The sequence below is a fragment of the Helicoverpa zea genome, chromosome 1, assembly GCF_022581195.2.
Source record: "Helicoverpa zea isolate HzStark_Cry1AcR chromosome 1, ilHelZeax1.1, whole genome shotgun sequence".
NCBI classification, from domain to species: Eukaryota; Metazoa; Arthropoda; class Insecta; order Lepidoptera; family Noctuidae; genus Helicoverpa; species Helicoverpa zea.
In genome coordinates, this window is record NC_061452.1 from 11,847,000 (window position 1) to 11,869,693 (window position 22,694).

The 22,694-nt window shown below is 35.5% G+C and overlaps 2 protein-coding genes across 7 annotated transcripts in view; one reads left to right on the top strand and one right to left on the bottom strand.

The window, feature by feature from the left end:
• The first annotated feature begins 919 nt into the window (after positions 1-919).
• LOC124629449 (putative serine protease K12H4.7) lies at positions 920-2,365 on the top strand. The gene has a single exon (XM_047162850.1). The coding sequence runs from the start codon at positions 920-922 to the stop codon at positions 2,363-2,365; it is 1,446 nt and encodes a 481-aa protein (XP_047018806.1).
• A 272-nt stretch (positions 2,366-2,637) lies between these two features.
• The window catches only part of LOC124630432, a 148,727-nt gene continuing 128,670 nt past the window's right edge, over positions 2,638-22,694 (bottom strand). For 3 of the 6 annotated variants that reach the window (XM_047164354.1, XM_047164368.1, XM_047164339.1), the window contains exons 5-10: positions 21,931-22,098; positions 17,629-17,827; positions 10,806-11,095; positions 7,833-7,926; positions 5,254-5,493; positions 2,638-4,524 (exon numbers count right to left, since the gene is read on the bottom strand). In XM_047164354.1, coding sequence (XP_047020310.1) covers positions 4,406-4,524; positions 5,254-5,493; positions 7,833-7,926; positions 10,806-11,095; positions 17,629-17,827; positions 21,931-22,098 — 1,110 coding nt within the window. In that variant the 3' untranslated portion in view covers positions 2,638-4,405. Of the gene's footprint in view, positions 4,525-5,085; positions 5,494-7,832; positions 7,927-10,805; positions 11,096-17,628; positions 17,828-21,930; positions 22,099-22,694 lie in introns of all 6 variants that reach the window. The other 3 variants (XR_006984429.1, XR_006984428.1, XM_047164346.1) reach the window with 3 other exon arrangements.

Consider the following 22,694-nt stretch of genomic DNA (forward strand, 5'->3'; position numbering starts at 1 on the left):
ACACATTACTACCGGCTTTATCAGTGCCGATATGGAAGCCCAGGAAAATGTCAACCACGCTTCGCGAAATTACGCAAAAGCAACAGAAACTAACGCACTTCACACCACATGAGCTAACGTGCACGTATATGCGACGCACTTATAAAACATACACAAAATAATCAGTAATACGCTCACCTAGACACAGCTGAGCCTGTGTTCGTGTACTCTCGGTAACCCCGTCTAGAAACCGGCCGAGGGGCGTCTGGCCGTTTCCCCCCCGCGCTTCCCTCAGAAAAATCCATAATAATGCCAAGTAATTAATTATTTTTTTCACATAAAACAGGGTCAAGTGTCTCAAATTGTCGACCGGCGCATTAGATTTGTTGTTGATATGCGTTGCCATGGAAACGAGACAGTGACAACCGCTTTATTTTTTGTTGTTGTGCCAGCCAGTCTTTCGTACTGACACACTTGTGATGTTTAAAGTTTTTAACCAAATCATAAATTAGTCATTGAAGAAAAGCATTACCTACTAAAATGTCGCTAAGAATAGTTTTCTTTTTAGGTGACCGGATAATTAAATAATTGCATAAGTTTCATGATGAACATCTATTTGTTCCATTTTTCTTGTAAATAGAAAAAAAATCCTCACTTTATTATTCAACTAGTGCTAATTATCACTTCAAAAAGAGAAGGAAAACATTAGTATTTAGATGTGTACCTATCTGCGTAATGGAACCTATCCAGAATAACGTTGCGTGACAAACTTTTGTATTAATCACCCGCATATGAGCCTACTTTAACTGATAGTTTAAATATGTATGACGTTCGTTCCAAATAACTAGCAATTACTAACACTCGTGCTCAGAGCCTACAAAATTCAGTAGGTATTCATTCAGCATCAGTCTTTTGGTAGGCCCAACGGATCTTAAATAAAATGTATTTTGCTGAACTTGCAATAATATTATCATCTTGCTTCCACTCCTCAACCAGTTTTGGATTAAACGGCCTCAGCAATGGATATCGATTCTTCATCAAAGAACTGAATACTTCATTAAATTTGTTTGATGCGCCTGATATTGAGACAAACTGGATTGAACAACCGTTAGACCACTTCGATAGTAATGAATCCCGTACGTGGAAGATGAGGTACTTCGAAAGACTGGACTTATGGAGAAACAAAGGACCCATATACCTGTTCATCAACGGTGAAGGTGAAGCTAGTGAATGGTTTCTTCGAACCGGCATAATGTATGATTTAGCAAAAGAAACAAAAGGAGCTATGTTTCTATCAGAACACAGATATTACGGGAAAAGTAAGCCTTTTAAAAACATCAATACAGAAACCTTAGCTTACCTCAGCTCCAGACAAGCTCTTGCAGATGTAGCAAAACTACTTGAAACGATTAAAATGTCACCTGAGTATAAAGAATCTAAAGTTGTTGTGGTAGGAGGGTCTTACGCAGGCAACTTAGCGGTTTGGATGAGACTTCTGTACCCGGATTTAGTTGATGCTGCTATATCCAGTAGTGCTCCAGTTTTAGCCAAAAAGGATTTCTACGAATACCTAGAAAATGTGAGTGATGACTTCGAACAACAAGGGACGTCTGGATGTTATGACAAAATTGTTGAAGTATTCAAAAGGTATGATGAATTATTCAAAACCGATTCCGGTATTGCTCAGCTAAAAGAAGAAGAACAGATTTGTAACAACACAGACATGAGCAAACCAGAGAACAAACAGCTGTTTTTCCTCGATAAAGCTTCTGAATTTATGTATGAAGCTCAATATGGAAGTCCTGAGAGTATAAAAAAATTATGTGATGAAATAATAACTTATTCAAAAGTATTCTCAGCTAAAGATGATGAAACGGATTTGTGGAGCGAAAGGAATAATTGTTTTGATTACGATTTTGATGCAATGGTGGAGGCTATGCGAGACGTAGACTGGGTTATGTCGTGGACTTACCAAACTTGTACAGAATTTGGTTACTTTATGACCACTGCTTCAGAGAATCAGCCTTTTACGGATAATATACATACAGACCTGTTTTACAGTTTATGTACTAAAACTTATGGTGAAAAATTTGACGAAAAAAGAATTGATGAAGGTATTGAACGTTCTAATGAATTGTATGGTGGTTTGCAACCTAATGTAACGAATGTAGTTTTTGTTAATGGTGACTTAGATCCGTGGCATAGGCTTGGAGTTTTAGAAGATGTTTCATATGAAGCCCCAGCTAAAATCATACCTTTATCCTCACACTGTAGGGACTTGTTTTCGGATAGACCTAGGGATCCCGAAGAGTTGAAAGAAGCTAGAAAGTATATTAAGTATTTGATTAAGAAATGGATAGGCGCTGGAGAATATAAAATGCCTTAGTCATAACAAAAGCATATAGTAGACATGTCAGTGATAGATCCAACGTAACGGTGAGTGTCTTGATATAATGGGCTGATGCCCGTTATCTTAATTTATGTACATCTGACGTCACACTTATTTCTTCTTTTGTTTTAGTCACTGTTTTATAAACTTCCCCTATGGATATCCTTATATACCTTTATGTAGTTATGAAATGGTGTATATAATAGTGTACAAAATTGCCTTTACTTGGTTTATTCTTCATATATGTGAAAGAGAGAATGAAACGAATGTTTTATTAAAATAATTGTATATTTACTCATAAACGTTCTTCCTTATGATAGGTTACTCGATAACCAACACCCAATGCTACACAATACAAGTGGATGTTGATGTTATATTACTTAAATTCGTAATAGCAGCAGTATTTTACATTTTGCCAGAGTCATTCGACCCTTTTATCATAACATTTTTCTTTAAAAATGCTTTACTTATCTAATTGCAATTATCAATAAGTAAATTGACAGTTTCATGATCTTGTTTTGTATAAAAAGTTACATTTACAGAACATATTTTTAATACATTTACTTTACTCAGCGTATTCCATTTTCCTCTATCACCGTCTTTGATTTGGAAAAATACTATAGTTTCACGTGTATATTCTCATCTTAAAGTATCATTATAATTATCTACAATAATGCATAAGATACAATATTTTATGGTAACCTGTGTAGCACCTCCGAATTTTTGAAGCTACAATTCAGTTTTTGAAGCAAATAAAATAAGATATGGTAAAAAGAACTGTGTCTCTATAGAACACAGTTTTTCCAAAGAATATAATATTTTAATGTATGAGTTTATCAGTTAAAATATAACACTTAATGTGCTACCAATACAAAACGTATCTAAATATACAAAAAATATTAAAACCTTAAAATTAATTGTGACAATAAATTACATTTAAATTGTCAACGTAGTTGTACAAAACTAGATCATAATTAATATTATGATAAATTGAGTATTGGGAAATATATCAGGAAATACGTGGATATAGACCTTAATATGATATTAAAGAAGAGAGATATTTACAAAAGTATTAATTAAAACTATAATTGAATTCCTAACTTATTCCTACATGTCGAATTTAAAAATATGCAATTTACATGCCAATTACAAATAATATTATATTAACAATATGTGATGTTTCGAAGGGCGAAAATTATTGTTCGTATACTAATATAGCATTTTGTTCTTCAATTAAAATAAATATTGCAGTCACTTTGTTCGATACAATAAAATGAAATGTTTGAAAACAGCACATCTAAAAAACCATCTTAACTTTTTGAAAATTGCAATAATTACAATAGCAATAATATTTCAAAATCCCTAATTGTTTTAAATTTTCCCAACCCTGTTTTGACTAGGATTGCCACTTAAAAATTAAAATAAAAAAGAGAAAATACTTTAACGACAAGACAATTGTGATGACATTGAACACGCAAATCGTTAAACATTGGCAGTGAAAGTTAACTTATTGGTTTAATTAATTACGCTAAATTTTTACAATATTCAGCTAAATACTTTACTACTAACGTGTTGGTAAACTCGATTACTATATGCTATACTTAATACTTAGACATAATACGTTGATTATAGGATTACATATTGATGTATACTAGAAATCTCGATAATATTCGCAATACCATAACGCAAATCTCTTGCTCCACATACAAAAATAAACAACTGCGTCATTGATGTAAACACAATTTTTAAATTCATTTTATTTTACAAATCTTTGAATATTTACAACAATAAAGAATAATATATTTCAAAGATACTGCCACATCGATTCTTAATTTCATACCTATCTTCATGCACCCTAAAACCAGTTAAATTACATTTCAATCTTTGGTTACATGATTCGTTACTTCATTTGAAAAGATTGAATAAATCGTCTACATACAAATCGTACCAAAATGTACTGATATTTCTCTATATCGATTTGACAGTATCCTTTGCTTATGTCTAGATTAAGTTGCCAGGTGTCAGTTGGTTCGCACTCTAGTCCCACTCTCCAATGAACATGTGACGCGCGTGAGGTGCTGGTGGTGGGGGGAAGCCACGCCCAGGCATGGGCAACCGTCCGTACAACGCGTATGGATCATAGTGCTGCTCTCCGTCTGCAATAAACATCGACATCCATGTTTTAGATGGCTGAATACTCTTAGGTATCTCATTAATGTTGTTTCAGTGTCTGCTTGCCAGGTCTAGGCTGTTCGGCATTACTTCTATCAACTTATTGAGGAAATTCAGTTGTTCTAGGCTAACTTACGACTTACACTCAGCGGAGTTAGTGGAGATGTTACAAACATTTAAGGATAAGCAACAGGGTATGTTAATATTAACAGACGGACTAATTGGTTTAGTTACAATACGACCTTGAAAACGGGGTACAACAACGCGATGCTGAAAACATTTTGCGAAGTCTAAAATTCTGCTGCCTAGTCTGGACACCTAGTGTATTTGCAAAGTACATCTAAGGATGATAGCAAAGCTTTCGAAAATTTGGCAATTGAGAAGAATCCGATTTGACAAGACTGTCAAGAAAAAAGTAAAGACGTGAATTCTTGATACTGGTGAAATGAGAGATGAACTCAGAAGTATGAAAAGTGAGGAAACGAAGCTTACAGGCGAGTTGTGCTACCAAGCGAAGCGTCTAATATAACAGAAAGTTTAAATACCAAGATTGGAGCGAAGAGTCCGCGTTGAGGCGGTGGAATTAAAGTGCGGGGTTAGTCTGTATATACACTAGCGTGGCTGCTGGATCACGAGGGGTCGCAGCCGTTTGTCCCTGTTCGGATAGAATTGGAACATGAGCTTCTCTTTTCTTGGTAGACGATCGTACGCACCGATTCCGCTCTCGTAAGAGCGAGCGTGCCACAAAGCCTGTGGCGGCATCGGCGCGTGAGCAAACGGCGCCATGTGCGGCGGGAATGGGCCGGGGTGAGCGTGAGCCACGCTGTAGCGCTTGCTGGGCACTGGAGCCTCCTTCAGAGTCAGACGTTCAGTCATCGAAGGCAAGACCTTCGCGCCGTTAGTCTTCACAAAGTTGGGCACGCGTGCTCGCAGACCACAGTAGTAAGGATCATCTGTAATCAAAATAAAACCACATGTTTACGTTAAAATCACATTACACGTTCAACAAGCGCCTATAGGCATGTTAGTACCTGGAAACGAGCCTTTACATAACATGGTTATCGTTCACCTATTCCTATGTTAGAAATTGCGCACACATTCGTCTATAAAACGGAACGCATGCACGTTCTGTTCCATGTTCCGCATCCTACGCCTGGCTTGTTCCAAATACCGACGATTCAAATATCAAGGATACGCCAAAATGCCAGCCGGCGGTTGCGACACCGAGCCATTGTCTGCTTATAACCTCTGCACTGAGCTCCTCTTATGAATGGAAGGCAAGTGGTTTCAAATTAAAACGTGCGAATGCGATCCAAAAACGTCATATCCGATCAGCCGTGTCGTATGTGGTATGCGTCAAACGTGTCTCGACATTGACACTCAGGAATCCGTGAACACCGAACGCAGCCTATGTTACGTAATGCGCAAAATTCATTTGCATAACACTTCCGAAATTCGAACTTGCACGTCAAAGTCCTTTTACGTTTAAGTTTACCGTCCAAAGTGTATTCAAACGTAAACTGGGCTCATATTTCAAAAGAGACTTCACCTCTTTGTCGGGTCGATATAACTCTTAATATTTTAAATAGTATCTACTCCTTTTAAGACGGTGCTTGTGGTGTTTGAGTAAGTGTCCCCTTGTAATCTGTGATGTATGGCCATGCTCTTGATACACTACCTAGGTACTTGCTTGTCTTTTTGTGAACAAAAAGTTCCTTAGAAACACAAATTCCATTTTAAGGTGCATTTTCTGTGGAGTCTTGCTAAATATAAATCTTTGTTGAATTAAGTTTTTGTATTTTTTTACCAACGTAGATTTGATAAATGGAAAAATATATATCTATTTTGCAAATAAAAAAGGATGGATTTAATATTATCGACTATCATCAGAACACAACACAATAAAGTCGACAATATCGATCAAAGAAAAAAGCCAGTAGGTAAATCAGTTTTTATCACAGAAACATCAATAGCAATCCAGTTCATTGTGCCCATAACCTTAAGTCCATATTCCATATTTTATAAATATTGCTTTAAATCACATTGTGCGTGGACATGGGTTTATAAATGATGATCTGGCTAGATATGTTGATATAAAGGTTCACACTTGCAAGTACTCGCACTGTGGCTGTATAAATTGCAACTCGCATTCATAAATCCATTGCATTGTCAACTGCAGCGTGTTCAAATAGACAGTTCTGGTCGCAAAGGACGGTGATTGCTTGACTAATATCGCTGGTGGTAAATAATATCTTTGTCATTGGACGTTTGTGAAATGTAATAGAAAGTTTTGTAATTTACTCGCGGTGCCGTAATGAAATGACGAATGTGCTGTCCTGTCAAATTAAATGCTATTGAGTTTCTTTAAATTCATGTCAGGTAGTTGACTCCCAGTGAATAAACGACGACTAGATTTAGTATAGTTCGGCCATTCAGAGAATGCGTTCCTGACACGTCGCGATTGAACTGACGACGTAATAACATTCATTGATTATTGATATAATAATGTTGTTTTAATGCTCCTCAATTGTTAAAACGGTAAACAACCAGCAAAAATATTTTTATCGTAACTGCAACGCCATTGCAAAGTTACGTCGTCAGTTCAATCGCGACGTGTCAGGAACGCATTCTCTGAATGGCCGAACTATAGATATAAATAGATACTAACAGTTTTCATGTAGAAAAAAGAGAAAAAAAAAAGAATAATGGAGACGGAGACCTAACAGCAGATCTTAATTTAGATAGAAAAGAAGGGCCATAGACATTTGTCGGCGAAAAAATCACTAAGTAGCCGCCCTCTGATATCAGCTGAACCTATTTGTCCATTACTGAAGAATTATGAGCATGGTAATGACCAAACACGGCAGGCAATCCTGGGCCCGGTCTCAATGTAGGCGCCTCCAAGATCTTTGCCTTTTAAATACTGTTATTACCCATTCAGCAAGACAGAACATTGTGATACTACGAAGAGAATTTATACTGTCCAAGTAATTAATGCAGAATTTTGTCTGTTTGTTTTTTCTTGATGCCCTTTGTTTCTCGCGAATGGTAAAGTTAATTGAAGCCCGGTAAGTTATGAATGGCCGTAGTCAACGTAATTAGACTCTTTTAATTTAAATGGAGAGATTTAAAGTTTCAATTGTTTGGAGCTGAAAAGTAGTGGCTTATTCTGTGTCAAGAACTATTTCTTTTTATTTCGTTTTGGTATACAATATCGTTTCCTTCAATTCCCTATGTAAGTTTGGTAGTATGTTCTAAGTTTTATTAGTACGAAGCATATGGAAACACTTACCGTATTTCTTGTTGTCTTTGCCCTTATCTGATTTGCCTCTTGGGAACTGTGTTGGCACGCGTCCATCGTGGCCTTCGATGTCATCGTAATCAGGCTGTGAAACAAATTGTTACAAATATTTATTAGAAATAGTATTATTATGAGCTTCGTGAAAATGTACTTGTATATTACAATCAAATGTAATCTAAGATTATTTAGTTGGATAAATAGCGTCTTCATGGAATAATATTATAAATAAAATGGAGCAAGATTCTAAAACGTTTTTGACGACTTGAAAGGCTGATAGCGCCTAAGCCTAAGGGGAACACCCAGATCGCAATTACATTGTAATATGTCCACTAAACAACCCAACTTGCGCCTTAGAACATGTAAAAGCAAGTAATTCACGTATAAAACACGATGCAAAAATCAGATGCAATAATATGAACGTGTGGGCGCTGTACAATCTTTTACCTTGTAACGAACCAAAGATGGCATCAAAAAACAAGGAATCATGATATATAAAACTCATAGGAACAGGATCTTATCAAATAAAGGTTATGGAAACCACCCCGGCAAGACATATCGGTTCACGCAGTATATTTTCTTAATAAACACCTAGCAGGCATAAAAGTGAAGCGTAACAGACACACAAAGGACATTGTTCATTTGTATGGTGTCAGAAGCTAAGGAGACTAGGTAAACCAATAAAAGAGTAAAGCCGACGCGCCGATACTATGTAGTCGCTCGTATCATTTATCTTGGGAGGCGATGAGATGTGAGATACGTCACAGTTATCTCCCCGCTGGGCGACCATTGTCCACTCCACACAGTTGCGATAGCGCATGTCCACAATTATCTGACAAGGAGTCGGCACCGACAGCCGTTAATCGGATTGAACTTTCACCTCCATTCGATGTTTGTATCTTTACAATTGTTATGATTTACGCAATGATCGATGAATACGTTTTTGTGGTAGAAGAATCAATCGCTGACGTGAATAGATAAGTACATGACAGCCACCTTACAACCCTAGATTGAAGTGTGATGAATGGCCTGCATGGTAATAATATTTTATATTTTTTGCTGTTCAAACAAATGGTTCTTAAAGATTCTAAGAACTTTGTGATTCTGCATGGTGAGACGATGGTGGATTTTGATTAATTTAACACGATTTTGATACACATTATATCGATTCTATATCCATTAAACAACCTTCTATAAACAGATTCAAATAATAAAAGCTTCTATGTAGTAGCAAAAACCCAATTTGACGGCGACGGAAAAATAAATGACTTGCAGATAACAGAACTAAATGCTTAAATCGATAACCAAAATCAATACGCTAATGTAAAAGAACCAAATAAGGAAGGTGGTTATGTCAAAATACATCTAAAACCGGACAGTGTAAATGACACTAATGAAAGAAAGGATTACTTTAATTGGAATTTGAAAATGTGGTCGATATTTTAGGATCGAATTTAAATACCTTTTTCCTTTTGCGTGCACTTGACTTTTTTGGATATATTTTGGAATATTTGAGAACTTAAGCTGACATAAGACCCGGTTCGGTCTTGATTGATAAAGTCGTATTAAGAGACACGGTGCATATTTCACTGGCGAGCGATTTTCTGATTACAGACGTCATCCATTATTTATTCGTTCGGGGACAATTTTGAATTTCAATTTGCATAAATCGTACTTGTATCACTAAGTAGATTGTGTGTTTCGTTTTATGCTTTAGCTTTGTCAAATGTCCATTAAGAGTTAACAGAGATTTATGCTTATTCATTTCAGTTTACTTTTTCCTTGATGCAATTTTGGAAGTTGATTGTTTCAAATGCCTCGAAAGCATTTGAGTTAAAATAAATTTTATCCTATTTAGAAATTAAAAACAAGCGCAGAAAAATGCAATTAAACATTATTGGCCTTACTACAAAAACTTTAAACACTGTTTTACACTTGTCTAAAAAAAATGTGGCTCCAAAATGAACCATATGTCAACGTCATAATTTGACATTTTTTTAGACAAGTCTTAAACTGACGTTAAAAAGTTTTTGTGGTAAGACGGTAGTAGTTCCACAGCTCATGCACAATTCTTGAACACCTTTGTCAAAGCCAACAGTCGGAGTCAACGGAAATGTACAAACTGCTCTTAAAAAGAAACAAAAGTCGAAAGAACAACTAAAAGAAACCTGAATAATCAGGGACATAAAATATACAAAGATCACCGTGCTGGCGGTGTGTTTATTATAAGACGAGATGTAATAAAAATTACATGTAAATTATTGTAATAAAAATAGCCGTGCCATCTCAAAAGCACCTCGATGCACCAACTTAACAATGAAAAAATAATTCGTAAAGCAATTTTCACTTCGGAAATTACTTCGACGATTCGCAACCGCATCTTACATTTTATATCGAGATAGAACTTCTTCATGTTTATTATTATTCAATCATGAAACTACCCTCGTAAATCATGTCTTATTAAATTAAATTATGGGCAATAGGTACTTTTAAAGAAGTAATTGAAAATTGGAACACGTGTCTGCTGACTGGTGACTTCGCGATTAATTTTGTTTTTATAGTCGTCTGGGTCTTTATTGGTTATCGTTTTATTAGTCCACTTTGTATTCCATGTCTGTATTATTGAGTGGCTTTTTTCTTTCTAGACTTCTTTTATGTTTGAATGAATGAATCTGAGTTCAATACCTACTTGTTTTCAAATTGGGGGGTTTTCAGAAATCTTTTAGCTATTTTGGGCGAAATCTTTTTATTTCACAAACTACAGAGTAAGTGCGATCTTTGGTTTCCTATGGGACGTAATAAATATCTCTGTCCTACAAAAAAATTGGAACCATACTCTCGTTCATTCTCATCTTCTTGGTGTTTCTATTTGTAAGTTTGAAGTATCAGACAGTCTGAAACTCCGTGACAATTTAAGCATGCAAGGTGCAAAAGGCATGCAGAATGTCACCAAAATCGATAACTCACTTTGTATCCACGTACCTTGGGAATATCAGCGGGCCCATACCCATTCTCCCTTGGTGGTAACTTCGGAGGCTTGTCACCTCTCCTCTGGCCCATTTGCATCATCAGCTGTTCCCTGGTTGCGGCTACTACTCCATGCCCATTATTCTGGTGTCCGTTGTGTCCATTGTGACCATAGCCTCCGGAGCTGCCGCTAGATCCTGAGCCATTTGCGTTGGAGCTTGCGATGCTGTACGGGTCCTCGTCGGGAATTGGAATGCGGGGTCGGTTCTTGATGTCCAGCAGTCTTTGAACTGTTGACAAAAGATATACATGAATTTAATGGATGTTTTATTGAAGAGCGTCGAACATTTATAAATGTCAAACTTCTCAATGGTAAACATAATTCATTTATTCTATTTAACTGATTTTATTGGATAATACACACTCAAATTATAATCGTTGTCAAGGTAGTATTTCAATTTGTCCTAATCGTATATCACAGACCAGAGTTTAAGGCAGTCAAAGGTCAAGCAATCTGCATCTCAGATATTAATGAAGCAATATAAATTCTATTCAGAGGTAAAATATTGTATAATACAAGTTTCCAAAAAGATTATCCAACAGTTTGAACACACAACAATTGGAAACATTTAGAGGCGCTTGCGCAACTTGCAACGCAAATGTTACTTCGTGATGTTGAGATCGGATGGCAATCACTCCTCTTCACGACTTCGAACAACCTACGATTATTAAAGCGACGCCAAAGGTCTAGTGTCTTCATTCCACTACAGATCACTTATTACTCGTACTTCGTCCCTAATCATAAAAATAAACGAATCGTCCGCGATCAACCAACTTTAGTATTACACCGCAAGGTTGAATGCATAATATTCAAACAATAAACGTAAATTCATACGAATATTGACTGTTTAGTTGCGAAATATTAAAGTGTCTATAAAATTTATTGCATGAGCGACGGTGCGGTACAAAAGACGAATAGTGACAACTGCATTCATCATAGCATGTGGCGTCGACTTGTCGATGCTGTCCTAAATGTTTTGTTTGCTCTTTATATACATGTCAATCATTATGAATAATTACGAGGAACTTAGTAATAAATTGGTACCTACACATTAGGCAATCACATTAAAAATAAATCCTAATTGCACCCTTTCATTACGATGATTGCAGTTTACAACCACTTACAAACATTGCTATTACGATAATTTAACTAGATATTAAATATGATTTCTTCAATCATAATTCAAAAGCTTTTAGTTTGAACATCAATTACAGTAATTTTGTTAAGGAAGTTAAAGCTGGTTGCCATTTCATAGATTTCCAGCGTCGACATGATAAAGATGTTGTGGAAGCGATAAACCTTTGTTTCGCACATAATCTAAGCGTATAAGATATACCTGTGTCTGGAAATACCGTAGACGCCATGTCGCAACGGGATTAGAATCCAGATTAGTTCAGCCAATGAGCTGAATGCTAATAGCCGAGGAACACTGGCTGCTTTTAAATGCTCAGAATATTACGTGCGTCTATTTACAAAAAATAATAAAATTGTGTTCTTTGGGCTATTTGTGGTATGCGAGTCAAGAGCATCTTTGTGAAGCTCCAGTTGGTGTTTCAGATCATGAATAGATAAAAGGTTTTCCTCCTCAAGTGCCAAAAAAATAAAAGGCTTTAAAATTTTATTTGCATAGAGACCATCTAAAGTACTTTAATCTTAACGTTTCTCTTGTATAACATTATCAGAATACAAAAATTACATCGCAACCATGTCAGAACGCCAAATTAGGGCTACTAAAATCTGTATAATGTTCAAATCACTTTCGATCTCCATGCTTCCTCTTGTCATCAATCGGAGTTTTGCATAATCGTCAGTCACGATTCACGTCTGTTCAAGCCTTTAATGATTCAATTGGCGCATGTTACCAATTCAAAGTGAATTTAATGGGTTTATGGGCTACGATTGCATTCGTATGATCCAGTTACCAACTATGACGAACGAAGGTCTCATTATGAAATCGAAATTCGAATGTGTGATGTAGACAATGAAGTGGGCTTGGATTGATTGAACAAGAAACATGTTACTTATGTAGATCTTATCGGATTTAAAAGCAACGAGTTGCTACTTAACAAAGTACAGGGAGATTAAACGATTAGCAATCCATACATATCGGTTAATTATGAAAATAAAGTAACACACGAATAAAATAACAATGTATAAACTCCATGACACGAAGGTTAAGTTTTGATGCTATATCGGCAAAAGCGACCAGTCTCCATGTTTAAGTGTCACGACTTCCATACAGAAAACATTAGCTACGTTACTCAATAGATTTATTTGAGTTCCTTAACAGATAAACAGTGGCTAGACCGCGAAACCACTGCAGAAAATCTATGAACGCATCTTATCCGTGGCGGAAAATCACGGGAATCTCGCTGTGCGGTTTCTTTCCCATAGCCTCACTATCATTTGTGCAAAACCAATATTAGATGTTGAATTGCTGTTAACTTGCCTAGATGGGGTTAGTTAGAAATTTCCAGTACGGTTTGAGTGAAATGAGGTGCAATACATTTTGAGATCGATGTGAGATTGCATTGTTGCACAACAATAAGCAGACTACTGAGAAGTGAGGCTCTGCATAGCTGATGCGGTTGCGTGCTATGGGAACTAAATCAGATTTGAACATTATTTATATAATAACACGTCGATTCACACTTGTTGCTTATTTCAAAGGACGTGCAAATTACTCGCTGTAATACAAATTTCCTAGTCCTATGAATAAAACAGCAGTGTGGAGAGGTAACTCAATCACAGACGTTATGATGATGCACGCTTAGTGCCCATAGATCCAACATGTGATTAAATTCCGGAAGTCTCTTTGGGCAGTCGATTGTATGTACATTATTACTGGCCGATCACCTTGCTTTAAAGAAAACCGGATCACTTTGGACCGAGCCCTCAATAATTACAACAAGAATACGACAGCTGATGATCCTGGTTTAAAGGCCATCTCCTATATAAGACATCTGTAGCTATAATCAATTTAAGTTCAGACTGGACTTTCCGCACTATTTAATTTTTTCTCTCCTACTTAAAACTTCAATAAACCCAAGGTTAATACAAAACTTGGTAAAACGCTCGCGGTTGCGCGTGAGAATATTACCGTGCATTATAAGAATTTAATTTTGTATATTCGTCAGTTAATGATAAGTGTAGAGGTCGTCCCATTGTTCCATAATACCTGTGCCACAGTCTCCGGAGGTCTAAGACAAGGTAACTGTAACATTGTCAGATCTTTGGGTGCCTCCAGTCATCGTCTACGTATGCAAACATACGCCCATTCAATGGTAATTATTGTTAACGTTGATGACGCGTGACTGATGTTCGACAGAGGCCTTGTAACTGATGATACAGAAGGACCTAAAATAAACATTACCGCTAATGGCATTATTCTCCTAAATGTTAATGATGACGCTATCGATGGGAGAGCTAAAACAGATGTTCAAACGCATAAAGAAACGTCATTAGTTGTGACTCCCACAGGGTTTGATTTGATAAATGCCGTTCACAATGCAGTATTATAATGTAATATTTTTGTGTTTTGAGATAAAGTGGCAAGAGGTAACTCTTCAGTGGACCCATGTTTCTCTGTCCATGATATCGGTGTTAGGCAATTTATTCGCTATGACACGTATTGTGCGTTTATGTCCCTTAATGCTGCTATTGCAATTTTTCTGTTGATTTTGCTTGTTTTCTCTGCTATTGTTGTGGCGTGAAATCGTTTGCTGCCCCTGTCAACCTTAACGATGCGACGTGGCCGGTAACAGATTTAGATTATTTAGGACCGTAGCTTGCAGGTTCATTTGTAACTTCACTTTTATTTCCAAAGACATTTGTACAAAAAAGACCATGATCTTTTAAAAGCCCTTCAAATTAAGGTAGTATAAGTTCCACTTATTTATTTCGTTAAACATATTTATTGGTAGGCGTACATTTCTCTGAGGTTATATTCAAATTGATTTTTTTAATCATTAGACCAGTTTCGTGTAGCATGTAATTATCAAAATATGCGGAACATTGGACACGATGTTTGTTAGACATTTAATTGGTTTTGTGACCAATTTATACGTCGGGTAGAGTGCTCTGAAGCAATATGTAGACGAAATCATTTCCTGTATAGTTTTTGCTGGATTTAATGAAGAACTATTGATCGTGGTTAGACGGTATTTACGTGTGTGTGTGTGGGTCGTTCGTAGTTGATTTAATTATAGGTTCTAGTTAGACGCGTAGATTGTCAACACAATTGATATAAAAAATCTAATGTATGTTATTAAAATTTTGGATTTTTAATGTCTCAATCAAACCTATTTTTTGTTTAAATAAATCTGTTACTCACACCTAAATACTTGCCATGGATTCAAGTTCATCCCAGAGATAAATGGCCCATCATTTCCCACAAGCATCACTAACTGACCTCATCAAAAATATTTAGCTAAAATCATAACTCGCCTACCTTGACCATGCTTTACTTAATGAAGCCTATATTTAAAAAAATAGACAAAAACAATTCATATTGCTCATCAGTTTTTTAGTTTCGTGGCCAGTGAACAACCCAAGTGATGATATCTCCAAGTTCTTTGTACGGAAATGTTTTTATAATGAAGTTAATATGAAATATTGTGTTTTGGTTTAATATTCTGAACGTATTGTTCTTGTGTGTGATGTTGAAGTTTGTGGTTTGAATGATTTTGAGTTGCTTTTGTTGCAATTGGTGATGAATGCAGTGTAGTTATTAAAAAATATTTTTTGGTCTTTTCTAGAGGTCAAACTTATGAGCTCTTGGGATATTTAATGATTTGCATTAAAAGACTCGAAAAGATTACATGTTTTTTTTGTTATTTATTGTAGATCTTTCTAATCCCACACATACTTTTCTTTAAACTGTTATGATAGGCATCAGATTCATTGTCTGTTCTAAGATTGATTTAAACTGGCTTTCTACTTCATCTAATAAGATAGTGTGACTCACAGTCTATTTGAAATCTCTCAACATTAACGTCAGATACTGAATCACATAAATGCATAATTATATAAAAAGTTACTATCTTCATATGTATGAACTGCAATGTTTCGTGGGAATCTTATCCATTTTTATCTAACTTCATCTTTTGTTGGCAATTAGTTATCCAACCTACCACTTAAGCTACCTTCTAACTTAAAATTGGATTTTCGAGTGAAAACAACAACTCTTCATTTATGTAAAATTTTATGTTAACGAATATAAGATCTTTTATCAAATAGAAATCTCTTTTGAAATTAAACGTTAGCTTATTAACATTATGTAATCAAATTATATCATGTCAATCATTTGTTAAAATTTTACTCAAAGCTAAGTGAAGTCAATCATAGAAAGGTTTTGGGTTTTCTTTTATTTATGTTCCAATACAAAACAATCGATCAAATATAACCATACTGAATGGCAGACCGTTTGTGTTACATCATCTATTATTTCAATATGTTGTGTCAAACTGCCTTCCGAAGTTAATAGGCAATTTGATTGAACAAAACGGTCTATTCTTAATACGTTATCATATCTTTCATTACTCGCATAAATTTTTGTTAGAGGGGAAAGTATTTATTGATTAGATTTGTGTAAATTTAAATACACCTTAACCTTCTTCACAAGTCAGTCCATCTATTAGTGAAAACTAAAATTATTTTTTTACAATATCTCCTTCTATAAGACCTATTCTGTGAAAATTCACACTATATTAGGACCAACTATCAAAGATTATTAAGTAAGATACAATCTGTAAGGGCTTAGAAAGTGACAGTGAACATTGTTGAACCAAGGTCGATCGCTGACGTGACAACCGGATTCAAAGCCCTTGTGTCAACCAATGCTGGTAATGATAGTGTTAATTAAATAATAAACGAAGTACACGGCGATTATAAAAATGTATTTAATCAAGTATTTAAAGAGAAACTGTTGAAAATATTCTAGAAGATGCCAAAGATTTTTATGCAGATTTGCGTTAGATTAACACGTCATTTGTCATAAGTAATGATAATTAAATTCGTAGTAAAAACGTTTTAAATATCTGCTAATTTGTCTCGCTGTAATAAAAAGTAATGTGAAGTCTTTTTTCGAACAAAACAATTCACTTTTTGCCCTCCAAGTGATTCACCAAAGTGCATATTATCGCTAATCCTAAAACTTGCATTGGTTTTATTTGTTTTTGCGACTTCAGTATAAAATCTTATGAGAGGTAAAAAATCAACCGACTGTAAATGTGTCTCAAGATATTTATACCTGAATTGTGTTGCTATGGGGACAAAACTTGAGAAAGACTGATATAAAAGGCTGCAGACACTTTTACATAAAACCACAGAGTAGGTACCACCTAGGATTTTTTTAGTTTAAAAAAATCCAAGCTGACTAAGCTAAACCTATGTTCATAAAAATCCAGACAACAGACAACTAAGTTTAAAAATAATCCGTTATTATGTGTAAATAGCAAAAATAAAACATAACGTAATAATGCAAGGACAAGTTACTTTGTGCTTGCTTAAGTACACTTTTTTATGTGTAACTATTTTTATAACATTTCTTAGAATTGAGTTTTGATGTTCTTTTATCCTAAAGCGACGAATTAACAAACCTGCATTATTAACAGTGATAAAAACTGCACTGGTCAAATACAAGGAACAAATCTATCAAATGACTGTGAAAAAAGAGTACTGGGCAATTCATTTATAAATTACAGTGCCTAATAGAGCCAATATGAATTAATCATATAAACTATTTAAAAATGGAAAACTCACCAGGTGGAAGCTTGGACTTGAGCATATCCATAGCAACGACGTTGATGATGAGCACCCAGATGGGGCAGTCGAGGAGATCGTTGTCCGACTTGACGAAGGCAATAGCGCTGAGGCACTGCGTCTCCAGCCGCCTGCGGTCAGGGTACGAACGGCGAAGCTCACGGTTCACGTTGGATTGGAACTTCTTCATGTCGAATAACTGGAAAAGGAATAGAAAATTAGATTATAAACTAAACAAATATGTTAAGGTAGCCGCTTCAATATGGTCTCGGTAAGTTGGGATGCGAGAAGATTTAATTCCTATCGCCCATAAAAGTAGAGCGGCTAAAACACCTGTAGGCTTTTCCGATAATGTTAAGTATGCTTTTTAAACTTTAGATACTGAGCCCAAGACTTTGAGTGTTCTAGATTGTCTAATATAAAATAAGGAAGAGAAGCTAACTATGGACACTAATTTGATTATGTTTAAAACACGTTATGATAAAACAAATACAAAATTAAATAACAATGATTAAGTACTAACACCTAACATGAATCATAATAGCAATAATATTAAAGATGACGATACTACCAATCAAGTAATAACAAACAAACTTATAACAGACAGTTACAAATAACGTGTACATTTTTTTATCTTAATTAACACGAGCGATGATCTAAAACAAATTGTCGGACCATCGATTGAATGCGTCTAAATTAGGAGATCTTATCGAATTAATATTACATAACAAGCCATCGTTCGATAATGAAAAGACAATCGCTCGATCAAACAGAAATTACGCCGACGTCATGTAGGGCCCATCTTTACAGAGAAAACGTCAAGCGCGAGTGTTGAACTGATGTAGGCCGAAATGATGATATAATTGGTTAGTAAAACAGAAATGTATGTTTAAAAAATTGTTTGAGGCTGCGATTTTGCTTAAAAAAATAATAAACTATAATAGATGTCAGGAAAAATATGTAGCGTTAATTCCGCGGAACAATAGCGGAATCTATATCATGAATTTCCGCAAAGTAACGCCTGATTTCATAATTTTCTATTGTCCAATTTCCAAAACATTTTCACCAATTTCATAATTTCTTTTGAACAGCAAAGTCACAAAACCAAAAATCCCAGCACGACGTGATCCAAATCTATCATGATAATCTAAAATATTCCTAAAGATTTCCCATTTAACCGAGGAACTCTGAGAGACAAACAAAAACGCCGAGTCAGATGCATCGACGAAATTGAATGAGGCTTATAAAGTTGTTACATAACCAGTGCAAGCAGTTGTCGAGTTGTCCGTCCATCTGCCCGGACCACTACACTATATAGATGTTATCTTTAAAAACTTCGCCGACGTAATTCGTAAATCATATGACGGTGACTCAAAAAAGACTGCTCCAACTTATATTGATGCATTTTGAGAATTCTAATTAAAACTGTAACATTCCATTGTTGCAACACAAGCTCGTCTAGCTACAAACATAATTGGGAGTGTTCTGGGAAGTGATGAATTGTAGTGGTTTGCGCAAGTACCAAATTCAAATGGAAGATTTGACGTAAATGTTTTGTTAAGACAAATGGTTTGAGTCTTCCGTTCTCACAGGCTTGATGGAAATGAAGAATATATAATGTTACATAACACAGCAAGTTAATTGTATCTTTGAAATAGATCATATAGCTGAGTGTCAGTACAATAGTGCAGGAATGTGTGAAGTGGCTTAGAATTAATGTCACAACAATTCCAACTTTATTGTAGATTCGAAGTAAGTAGTTTAGTTTCATTTAAAAACTGTAGTTGACACTACTGATAGTATTGTTTTATATTAATTTAGTCACGAGGGAATTCGGTGTGGAAAACGAGTCGGATCGCATAGAAAAAATCCCAGAGATCACCAGTTTCAACACTTGACGGCATTGTTTCGAGGAAATTGGAGTATTTTTAATGATGACTTCCACTGCTGTAGAACGCCTTAATGAGTGACCTATGAAGATATTTGTGGCAATGTTGCAGCTCCAGTCAATTATCAATAATAACCCACGTGAGTAATAACTTGCTTTGTCCACGTAAACTGAATGTTGAAGAGTATGATTTACAATTAAACACAATTCAAATTTACAAAAAAAAAAAAAACTTCTGAAATCTTACCGAATAACCTAATCTTTATTACGAATGTATTACATCGCTCCTAAAAATATTATCAGAAGTGTAATATTTCTCACAGCCGCCATTAATTGAAGCATCACATTGTTTCGGCAGTGCGCTGGTCACGGACAATGGTTCACTTTCTGCAAATTCGCTTTCGTTACTCCCAAGGAAATAAAATAACACCCAAACAAATAAGTGAGGCAATGCCCATTCCTTCCCTTGCTTAATGGTGCTATCTTCTCTCATTGTTCGCTACAGACTTACGTAAAACCTTGTAGGTAATGGAGTATGAATTAGTAATGAATCTTTCGGATGCTAGGAAGTGAATTCTCCATTGTTTTGTTCCACATCTTGTACCTATATGCTGTCGGTTAGCGCTACGATGAAAGTAGCTTTAGTAACAGCTGAACCGACTAATTTGTGGTCGTTCTTAGTTATTATATTCACATTTGCGTTCGCTTTGTCATTAGTATCGTGTTCACAAATGTCATGGCCCTTACTCGTTGAATTGTATTCTTGTTACAGCCATCTACTACTTCGCAAGCCTATCGGATTACATATGTTAAATTAAATAATATTCACCTTATGTATCACATACACGCGAATAAAGTGGCAACCTTCTACTAAATCCTGTGTGCATGCATACAGGTTTTATTAACAATAACTCGTCTTCAAAGTGCATGCTTGGAAAATATTTCGTAAGATTAAAATGTTGGTAAAATGAAATTACGTGGCAATGTCATGGTCAGAGTGAATCGTGCTCGGACAAAATCTGTGCAGTCGTGATGCGCCACAAATGACTGATGCACTAACGCAACGCGCATTAGAGTAATGCTGCGGCCTCTTAATTTTTTTTCTACGATGATTATTGTCTTTAATAATGGTGAACATAAGGAAATTACGGAGGCAGAAGCAGCAACAGGTGAAGTAACAGACGAACAATAGCCATCCATTGTGTGTGATCGAGTTCAGAAAGACGTGAGTGAATATTTTTAATCGGTCGATAGAACTTTTACTCTTACAAAATATGATAGAAAAAATCGATGTTTGAGTTACCAAACAAGTAATTTCTCCAGAACATCCGAGCGTTCATCGGCTTCCAAGCAATTTAGATCATTATGTGGGCAACCATGAAATTAATAGGCAAATGTTACGACATCTTATTTCATAAACGCATCTATCTTGACGGAAATAACTACTGACGCCTGCTTGGTATGCTTACAACGAACCAGTTTACCTTGCTTGCCCATAAATTAGATACCAAAATTCATATTTTGATAGCAGTAAAGACTAGAATAGTGGTTTATTTTCTTTGGACGATAATTTTGTTAATAACGTGGTGCAAGAGGAAGGATAAGCTGGTAACCTGCAATTAGATGCACCTATTGGACTTGGTACAAATTGTGGTTATAAGTTTATCAAAGCAAGACATGCTAATGATGTTATTTATTTTGCATTATAAAAACTTATTGCGGTACAAGGTTTTTTGTTAGCTCAAGAAGTAGGTACGGTAGTAATTGTTACATTTGTTTACTTAAAATAGATTTGTACTTAACAACGACTTTGCTTAAAAGGTTAAAATTGAACTTTACTTGTGAACATTTTTTAACTACATAGTTACGATTTTTTTGACTCGACATTGAAGCTTAAGTTTTTATATTACATTGTTAAACCATATTTGTAACACTTAAAATATTACACATACGGTGTTTTTTACATTCTTTGATAATGGCTTTGTTTTAATAAGCGTTTCGGATTATATGTTTATGTATTTGTTTATGATGCTTAATGTCTGCTTTTGTTATCTAAATGATTTTCTTATTTCGTGTTTTCATCATTGTTTCTATCTGGACCGCATGTATCTATTGCTGTATCTGTCGCTTGCAATAACTCACTTATCTATACTAATATTATAAAGCTGAAGAGTTTGTTTATTTGATTGTTTGTTTGTTTGAACGCGCTAATCTCAGGAACTACTGGTCCGATTTGAAAATATCTTTCAGTGTTAGATAGTCCATTTATTGAGGAAGGCTTTATACTTTTTATCCCGGTACGAGAAGTAGTTCCCACGGGATGCGGGTGAAACCGCTGGCAGAAGCTAGTTATAAAATAAGTTAAAGCTTTCTTAGTTCTATGTCTTAACATCTGCTACTATTATAACTCTCACCTTAAATATTTTCTCCTGTTCAAGTGAATATCCAGGTAGTTTGACTATGTCCTGCCCGATAGCCGTCTCTTCGTTGCTGGTGGCTGCCGTACTCTTCACAAATACGTTACTCTTGGAGTAGCGTCTGATGAGTATGTTACCGGCGTCGTCCATTTTAATTTTGACACCCTGTTAACAAAAAAAATCTGCATTTAGAAACATATTTTAACCATCATAAAATCCTTGCACCTAAACACCAAATGATCGTTCTCATGTTCTGTTTTTAAATTATCCGTAGATTTAGAGCAATATTAAGAAACTGTGGTCGGAGTAATAATGCTAAAATAACATGGAGCAATACGCAATTTTATGAGTTTTTAAATACGATATCAAGGTTTAGTTGGCGGTTAAATATAATCATCTGGTTTACTTTTGTGGTTATTCTCAATTCCTAATTGTCTAGTATGATTTTTTTCGCTTTATTTCTTCTCCGTCGGTTATTTTCATCTTCATCAGTGCACGTTTTGTTACTATTAACCCTAGACCCAGCTAAGCTTATCAGAACATCATTAATATCATTAGAAACTTGGTCTCCTTAGTTCCATCTGGAATGTACTCAGATGACTTTATCATTTAATTTACAGTTGGACTCAATATCTTAGTTGACATGAACTTTGGCCGTGCACGTGCAGGCTAGATCATTGGCTGATTAAAACCTATTACGTTAGCAGTACGTACCTATGGCAGAATGCCAGTTGTGACTTTTTCTATAGTCGCAACCTTAT